Source organism: Herpailurus yagouaroundi, unplaced genomic scaffold (genome assembly GCF_014898765.1).
Source record: "Herpailurus yagouaroundi ecotype Mexico unplaced genomic scaffold, PumYag 196, whole genome shotgun sequence".
Lineage (NCBI taxonomy): Eukaryota > Metazoa > Chordata > Mammalia > Carnivora > Felidae > Herpailurus > Herpailurus yagouaroundi.
Genome location: NW_024412427.1, coordinates 2,369,555 through 2,378,708, shown reverse-complemented (window position 1 = coordinate 2,378,708; position 9,154 = coordinate 2,369,555). Strand labels below are relative to the sequence as shown.

Genomic DNA, 9,154 nt, shown 5'->3' with positions numbered 1-9,154 from the left:
TCAGCCCAGAGCCCGACGCGGGGCTCGAACTCACGGACCGCGAGATCGTGACCTGGCTGAAGTCGGACGCTTTACCGACTGCGCCACCCAGGTGCCCCTTCCTTTGCTATTTTAAAATTATTAGTCATTTTCAGAGTCTTAAATTGTGATGCTGTGTATATAGTAATGAAAGAATTTGGGTTTTCTGTTTTATCTTTTAAAGATTTTATTTTTAAGTAATCTCTACACCCAGCATGGGGCTCGAACTCACAACCCCAAGATCAAGAAAGAGTCTGACTGAGCCGGCCAATCACCCCTGAAAGAATTTGTTTTAAAAATACTAATAACTCCGGAGTGCCTGAGTGGCTCAGTTGGTTGGGCGTCTGACTCTTGATATTGGCTCAGGTCATGATCTCAGTTTGTGGAGCCTGTTTGGGATTCATTCATTCTCTCTCTCTCGCTCTCTGCCCCTCCCCCATGCTCTCTCAAAATAAGTAAACTTTAAACAGATACTGATATTCCTACTATTATTTAAAGTAGTATTTTCCCTTTTTGTACCTAAGATAATAGTATATTTGTGCACCGTGGCACAGAGGGACATATCAAAATTTAAACTAACAGTACGTAAAACAAACTTTTGGTTCGTTTTGTTTAACAAAATTTTTTAGCTACATATTATCCAAAAACTGAATTCTCTGTAAATAGTGATTGTGAGGAATTGACTAAGGTGAGGTGAATAATTTGAGGCATATTAACTGAGGGTGTCTAAAAGGTTTGATAAGCTGAGGTCACTGAAAGTGACTATTCCAAATTTTTTTTTTTTTTAATGTTTGTTTACTTTAGAGAGAGAGCGCGCGCTGAACGGGAGAAGGGCAGAGAGAGAGGGAGACCCAAAATCTGAAGCAGGCTCCAGGCTCTGAGCTGTCAGCACAGAGCCCGATGAGGGGCGTGAACTTGGAAACAGCGCAATCATGACCTAGGCCAAAGTCAGACACTTACTTACCCGACTGAGCCACCCAGGCGCCCCTCAAAAATTTTTTTTAAATGAACTCAGTTATGGTTTGAAGTTCTGTTGCTATGCATCTTGAATGCATTCCTCTTACAACCTATGCCATATACAAAATTAGTGCCTGATGTTTGTTTCTAATGCTCTAAACTTCTCAAAGCACCTTCACATAGATCAGGTCATTTGTTCCTCACGGCAGCGCCACGGAGAGTAGGTAATGTTCTTACTTTCCAGTAAGGAAGTTGAAGCTCTCAGAGGTTAAGTGATGTGACCAAGGTCATATTCCACTTGTAAGTAGCAGAGCCGGTGCTGGAGAGAGCTGAATCTGCCTGCCTTTGGTTTATGCTCTTGTCTACAATGTGTCCTTGTAACAAAGTTAGCAAAGTGCAGAAGATCCGGTAACAATGGCTCCTATTTTTAGGTGCCAGCTCTTGATGGGCACTACCAAATGTAACAGTTAAAGCTCTAGCTTTGCTTTAAAATTAATGGAAGCAATCATCACGCTTCATCACACGTAAGGTGTTTTTCTCTGTACTATGGGGAAAAAGTCATACTGGTCAAAACCAGACAGTTCTGGAAAGAAGTTAAGGATGTGTGTTTAGCATAAGCCTCTAAAGAAATAGTTGGTACAGCAGCCTCCATGTGCTGGGAAGGCAGACAGGACACGTGGGGACAGAGACGAGTCTCCAGGGGTCTCTCAGCAGGGTTGCCCAGAGCCTTCTCCGAACCTCCATTTCTTCACCTCAAAAAGGGGAAAGGGATTGTTGTGAACATATCTACTCTTGGTTAAAAAAAAAAAAAAAAACACCCTAGAAAACTTAGCAAAGTTCTTAACCCTGTAAGTGCTCATGTTCAGCATTGCCGAGGGCTTTTGGAAGCACACGTTTCGTATCTAGGTATGATTCTCACCACACGGTTGGAAGAAGATTTACATTGCATTTCCTGGGCCCTGAACCCTGACACTTGCTTCCTCTCTTTTTTCTCTCTTGCTCCTGTTCTAGGGAACGACCATGGATAAGAGTGAGCTGGTACAGAAAGCCAAACTTGCTGAGCAGGCCGAGCGCTACGACGATATGGCTGCGGCCATGAAGGCGGTCACGGAGCAGGGGCACGAACTCTCCAATGAGGAGAGAAACCTGCTCTCCGTGGCCTACAAGAACGTGGTGGGTGCCCGCCGCTCTTCCTGGCGCGTCATCTCCAGCATCGAGCAGAAGACAGAGAGGAACGAGAAGAAGCAGCAGATGGGCAAAGAGTACCGGGAGAAGATAGAGGCCGAACTGCAGGACATCTGCAATGACGTTCTGGTAAGAGGCCAGTGCTTCTGTTGCAGATAGTGATTTCCAGACAGTATCGATTTAATGTGCAAATACAAACTCTCAAACGACTTCTGAGAGAAAGGTGTTGGAATGTACTGGAAAGCTGCAAACCAGTTGCAACTAATTTGTGAGCGTATGATGTGATTTCTCTCACCTCTTATTTGATCAGAGGTTGCTCATCACAAATGGGGTGTTTTCCCCTCCCCTCAAAAAGACCTATGATAAACAGGAACACGGAGTCAGCATCCCTCCATCTTTTCTTTAGAAACCGTGTCCAGATAGGCAGGATGCCAGGTAGGTGCAGCCACAGATAGGCTGTTCTGTATGTCAGGCTGAGTGGTGATGTCCTCTCCAGCAGGGGAGATGGGAGCAAGAAGCTGAGCTCCCTTTCACCCTCTCCCCAGTCGCGTCTGCACAGTGTAAAGGCCTGAAAGTTAGCCGCGCCCGTCAGTTTGGCCTGTGTTCCGAAGCCAGATCAGATGCGGTTGGGGATTGTCCTCTCCTGGGTTTTAGATAAGCCTTGGTCAAGTGATTGATTCTGAACTATTTCACTCTGACCACAGTCTGGGGTTGGATGGGAGGGGTGCGTATCCTAGAGCAAGTCATGATCATATTGTCTTTCCCTCACATCCTGAGCCCACTGGGAACTTTCTTTTTCTTCCAGGTGAAATCAGGTAAAAATGAACGGTGAGGGCTGCTTTGAAGGGAAAAGGAATTCACACTTGTGGATCTACCTCCTCCCCTGCTGGCTGCCTCTCCGAATTACTGCCCATGACACCTTTCTTTTGAAAACCAGTACAAAGCTTGTCAGCCATCAGGCAGTACTCCTCCTCCCTAACCCATAAGGAGTCACACCCTGTCTGTCTGCAGAGAGTATTAAAATGATGACTGCCCCTTGCAGCTTCTCACTCTGATTGACTAAATTCCCTTACAACTAAGCTTTTGCATTGAGCTGCCCTTCTTATGAGACTCATGGTGTAAGAGTGTCATGGCTAAATTTGTTGCCTGTTCGTAATTTGGGGGTTTATTAATGGTGCACTAATTCCTGAATGTTAGGTACATCTGGTATTCAGATGAAGTATGGCATGCATTCCAAGGGCAAGAAAGTTCCATAATTCCTGAAATGTAGACCAGCTTTTAAGAGCATCTGAAAGAATGTGAAGAAAAGCATGGTACTTACTGCCTCTTAACCAGTTTTTCAGGATGCCACATTCTAAAACAACTCTTCGAAAATATTGCTCTGTATACGAAGCTTGGACTCCTTCAGAACTGCTTTTGTTGTAAGCATAAATGTTTAAAGGAATTTATTATTAATAATAGTATTAGCTACTTTTTGAGTGCTTACTACGTGCCAGGCAACGTGTTAAGCGCTTCATATACACTAGCTCATTTATCCTCATAATTATCCTAGAAGATGGCTATTATGCTTCCCCATTGTATAGCCGGGAAAACTAAGGCACAGGTGCTTAAATACAGGGTCACAGATAGTAAGTGGCAGAGGAGGGATTTCTACCCAGGTCCGATTGATTTTCAACTTAGTTTTTGGCACTTTTGCTCTATTACCGCCTTTTTCCTCCCAAAAGGTAAAGATTTTTTTTTTTTTAATTACAGAAGTAATACAAGTTCATTGTTTTTAAAAGGGGTGGGGGGAGCCAGGCAGAAGAGTATAAATAAGAGAGTAAAAATCATTTCTAATCCTGTCACATAGAGAACCATTATTAACATCTTGATAAATATCCCTCAAGAGTTTTCCCTTCCATATTTGCGTGTGCACATAAATATTTTAATATTCAAATAGGATTCATGTGGTATTTATAATCCTTTTTTCTTTTTTTTTTCCACTGACTTGTTTTGAGAACCTTACCATGTTATCAGTGTGGTTCTGCATCGTCATTTTTAAGGCCTTACGTAGCATTCCATTGTGTGGCTATATTTTAATCAACCCCTTGTGGATGGTCAGAGTGATTTTTAACAGAAGGACACAGGCATCTGCTGTTATGACCTGGGCTAAAAACCACTTAAAAGCTTTGGATGGAAATTATGTTTTTTTAAATCTTCAAAAATATTATTTAGAAGTGGTAGTATGTGTTTTGAACCTCAAACATAGTTATAACATCTTCTAACTAATATTTCCAGATTCTTAACAGAATGTGAATCATTTTTTAGGAGCTGTTGGACAAATATCTTATTCCCAATGCTACGCAACCAGAAAGTAAGGTGTTCTACTTGAAAATGAAAGGAGATTATTTTAGATATCTTTCTGAGGTGGCATCTGGAGACAATAAACAAAGTAAGTAACTTTTTTTCTCCTTAGAAATTTGACCAGTAGTGGAGCCAGTCTTCCTTTATAAGAATTTTAAAACCGTTTTTGCTTCGTTCCTTATAGACACTACTGTCACAGTACTGAAAATTTTGAAGACCACAGCACTGTGCTGACCTGTGATTAGCAGGGTCATGGGGAGTGACAAATCAGAATGTATCTAAGGGGAAAACAGGGCATGACAAGTGTGGCGCACTAGTGCGTTTAAAGAGATCCTTTTCTTTTTAAAAAAAAAAAAAAGGCTCGTTATTGAAACTTTGAAGTATCTGGTAGCCTAGAACCGCTATAGTAAATAGTGATGCATTTCTTTCATCACATACGCGTTTTCGTGACGGTGATAACTACAGCTGTGCTTTTATTTAAGTGCCTGCTACGTGCCAAGTAGTCTAGAATCTCGTTTATTCCTTACAAAACTCTAGGAGTTGTGGTGGGAATCTGTTCATTTTTCTGATAAGGAAACCAGGGCTCATGGAAGTTTTCACGTGCTCCAAACCCCACATCTAGTGAATAGGAGTTGGAATTCGAGTTTGGGTCTGTTGACTCCAAAGTCCATGGTTTGTCCGCTGGAGCGTATTGTTTCCCGTGTTCTGTCTTGTTAAAGGTTATTTCTGTATTTCTTTACTGCTTTAGGAGACTTTGTCCTAATTGTTTTCATTTTCTCCCAAAGCATGTCATGTAGTACTTGGCTGAGAGTATACATTTAACGAATGGTTGTTAATCAAATGGCGGAGACACCCCTCATTTGGTGGTTCCTCAGCCACGCCCAGTGTGGTAAAATAACTAGATGGTGGTCCAATGTGCGATGCACCTGGGAAAGAACCTCCCCTTTAATGTTCTTATCTTTCTTATAGCCACTGTGTCGAACTCCCAGCAGGCTTACCAGGAAGCATTTGAAATTAGTAAGAAAGAAATGCAGCCTACACACCCAATTCGACTTGGCCTGGCACTGAATTTCTCAGTCTTCTACTATGAGATTCTGAACTCTCCTGAAAAGGCTTGCAGCCTGGCAAAAACGGTGAGAATGACCTTCTCTGCTTTCTGATCACAGGAAAACTGTGTGTGTGTGTGTGTGTGTGTGTGTGTGCGCGCGCGTGCGCACGTGTGTGTTTGGTTGGTTTTGGTTTTGTGCTTGTTTTTTAAGAATTTGTTTTTATTACCTGAGTTTAAGAAAATTCAGGAGGAAGGTAGTGTGTTATTTCTTGTCAAGCTCTGGGCTCTGTAGGCGCTGTTAGGTATTCTATTTCTCATACCAAGATTTGAAGTTACTACTATGTAAACCAAAGAAAGAAATCAGACCAGGTTTTCTTTGTGTGCTGGGTTACCTCCTATCTTCTGTTGGTAACTCAGCTGTCTTTTCTACATATTTTTTAGTCTTTGAACATGCACACTGTTATTTAAGAATTTTTTAATCCAGAAAAGTTGTATGAAATGAATTCTCTAAGGTCTGGCACTTAATTGAATCAGATTTAGTGGTGTGAACTTCCGTTCTCACTTTATTCCCTGTATCCAGACCTTTGGAGTTTTAGTAAAGAAAGAAGAAGAAAAAAAAAAAAAAGAAAAAAGAAAGAAGAAAAGGGTTACTGGAAATATCTTTGGCAGTTAAAAAGTTATGTGAATTTGTGCTGGGTTGACAGTAACACCTATCTTCTCACATACAGTGAAGTTCTCAGCTAGGACTTTTTTGTCATTGTTCGTTGGTGCTTTATGAACATGCATTATCTGTTTGCTGAAACAGCTAGCAAACAAGGTCGTAATAGCCTCAGTTCCCCCAAAGTACGGTACTGGAGAAGAAATTGTATTCACTTGTTGTTAACAGAAAAAAAATGGGGCTAAACTAGCTCCAGAGAACCTGTGACAGCTTTGCTAAAGGCTCTTTGTTTTAGGCATTTGATGAAGCAATTGCTGAATTGGATACACTGAATGAAGAGTCTTACAAAGACAGCACCCTGATCATGCAGTTGCTTAGGGACAATCTCACTGTAAGTATTGCTGGTTTGTGCAGCTGTTTCTGGAGGGTGTATAATCTTTTTCCTACTCACTATTGCCCAAGACTCAAGGGGATCTGTACCCTGTAAGTACAGTTAAAAGTATTAAAATTGTTAAATTGGTTAGAAATGACTGCTGAAGTTTTGACCTTTGCAGTCTCCCTGTCTTCAATAATACAGGAAGAATTTTAAGCAGTGAAGATGGAAGATAAGCTGACACAGACTGGGCCTACCTCGCTGAGTAAATTTGAGTAGCCCTATTTTGATTCGAGCTCTGTTTTTCTCTTTTCAGCTGTGGACGTCGGAAAACCAGGGAGATGAAGGAGATGCTGGGGAGGGAGAGAACTAATGTCTGTTGTGCTTCGTGATCTGTTCAGTGTCACTCTGTACCCTCCACATATATCCCTTTTGTGCGATAAAAAGAAAAAAAAACAAGGAGTCGTACGTCGACTTTTAATTTTTCACAGCCTCAGCCTATCAAAATGGTCCATGGGATAAACAGCTGGCGTTTGTATCTAAAACTCCGATTGGTCACATAAATGCCACGGCATTCTGAAGTTTTTATTTTGATTAACATTGACAAGATTACTGTGTGTTGAATTTTTTTTTTTTTAACTGAACACTGTGATTATGGGGTTTTGTAACTTAGCAGACCTCTTACTGGTAGAAAAAAATAGACCTGAATTATGTGTAACTTTTTGGAAAGTTTAATCTGATATCCAACTAGTCCCTGAACTACAGTTCCATTGTAAAGTTGTACAGAAAGTTATAGAGATTATATTGTGACGCTGGGGCGCGGAGTGAGACACCTGTCCTGTGACATTCAATTGTGACAGTAACTCAGAGTAGTTCTGCCTGTGTTTTGGGGATTACAGGCGCTTGGCCAGTCCGGGCTGTTGCCAGTCAAAAGTTCGTGACCGCAGACGTCCACAGTGTCTTCCTCTGAGTAAACTCGAAGCCTGAAATGGAAACTCTTTGTGGCAGATAATTGGGTTTTGACCCCGTGAAAAGGTCCAGTGCTCCTGGAACACGTGTTGTGTGATGTGTGGCTAACACCCCCTTCCTACAGCCGTCATACTGATTTGTCTTATGCTCCCGTGGTGGAATCTGTTTTCCTTATAACCAGGAGCTAGAGGGGCAAAAAGCTGTGTGTGTAGCCTATCAAAAAGGCCGCCTCTGTTTCCTGGGTGATACCTTTAAGAGTAATGTTCTGCAGAGATTTCCTCTCACTTGAGAAGTACTCAATCTTCAGGTGCTTCCTAGCTCCCGGCTTCTAAATTTTGAAATCGAAACATCCTTCCCACTGTTCCTTTTGACTGTTGACTTCGGTATTCTTTTCCCTCTTTAAGTTTCTGTCCTGCTTCCTGACACCGTTTTCTTTTTGAATCCTGCCGTTGTCTTCCGTTCATCATCGCATGTAATCCCATCTGGGCAGGGATGGGGGCCTGCAGGGAGTGAGCAGAGTTGTTGAGCACTTTGGTCAGCAAGCGGCGCTTCAAAGAGTTTCTGAGAAGAGCTCCCAGCGCACAGCTCTGGCTTCCTCCAGTTCTCAGCACGCTTGTTGCTCTTCGGTCATACGGAAACCTGAATGAAAAAAGTATTTTTAAATATCCATGATTTCTCCCTGTATTGCAGCCAGCCCTGATAATGCTTGTTAGTACCTGTCACCAGATCTCCCAAGTGTGCCTCCTCCAGCCAAGTTCACAGACCTGTTTGAACAAGACCCTATGATGCAGGGAAGTTGCATGAACGCCGCAGTGGGGAGAGTCCAGAATAGCCAGGCCTACCAGTCTCACAGTTCCCCCCCTCTCCCTTGAACATTCCACGTAGCCGTAGTGTCCACCTGTTTGTCCATCTGCTGAAATGAGAAAAGAAACATTCATGCACTGATTTAAAACAAACCAAAAAAAAAAAAAAAAAGAAAAAAAAAACAAAAAAACCCAAAAAAAACCCCCCCCCCCCCCCCCCCGCCCCTTCTAGCTGAACAAAAATGTGCAGTTAATACTTGGCGCTTGAAAATGCAGTAGTGAATGTGGAACGAGCCTGTCTGTATATCTGGTAGCTCTTTCTTGCTTTGTGTTTCCTCACCAGTATTCTGCCTCACGTTTGCTTCTGTGACGGTTATATTGCCGAGCAAGCACACCTGTGGTTGTGAAAATAGTATAGCAAAAAAAGAAAAATCCCCGGTTACCGATGTACTAGATTTGTGTATGTCTTTTCAACAGTTCTAGTTTCCACCTTACATGGAATAATCAGGAAAAGTGTAAAAATTCAAAAGTGAAATAAAAAATTTTATCAGTTGCCTGTGAATTTGATCTATGGCGCCATCTCTCTCACTACCAGAACTAGCTACCTCTTCTGATCACACTATTTTTGGCTCAATTCTTTCTTTAGAAGTAGGAAACATCCTTATTTCATCCCAGTTAGAACCCCAAGTCAAGGTGTTGTAAAAGGGAAGAAATTAGCATTAATTAACAACCATTTTCCACCCATTCTGTGCCACCTCTCCACCTTCCACAACAAAGTCTTTTTTAGCTTCTGGGATTTG

General features: G+C 42.1%; 1 protein-coding gene across 2 annotated transcripts in view; it reads left to right on the top strand.

Moving 5' to 3' along the window:
* The window catches only part of YWHAB (tyrosine 3-monooxygenase/tryptophan 5-monooxygenase activation protein beta), a 22,120-nt gene extending 13,213 nt beyond the window's left edge, over nucleotides 1–8,907 (top strand). Inside the window, exons 2-6 of one of the 2 annotated variants that reach the window (XM_040446960.1) lie at nucleotides 1,986–2,289; nucleotides 4,468–4,591; nucleotides 5,473–5,636; nucleotides 6,505–6,600; nucleotides 6,899–8,907. In XM_040446960.1, the coding sequence (XP_040302894.1) occupies nucleotides 1,996–2,289; nucleotides 4,468–4,591; nucleotides 5,473–5,636; nucleotides 6,505–6,600; nucleotides 6,899–6,955 (735 nt within the window). In that variant the 5' untranslated portion in view covers nucleotides 1,986–1,995 and the 3' untranslated portion in view covers nucleotides 6,956–8,907. The remainder of the gene's footprint in view (nucleotides 1–1,985; nucleotides 2,290–4,467; nucleotides 4,592–5,472; nucleotides 5,637–6,504; nucleotides 6,601–6,898) is intronic. The other variant, XM_040446961.1, reaches the window with a different exon arrangement.
* The last annotated feature ends 247 nt before the right edge of the window (nucleotides 8,908–9,154 follow it).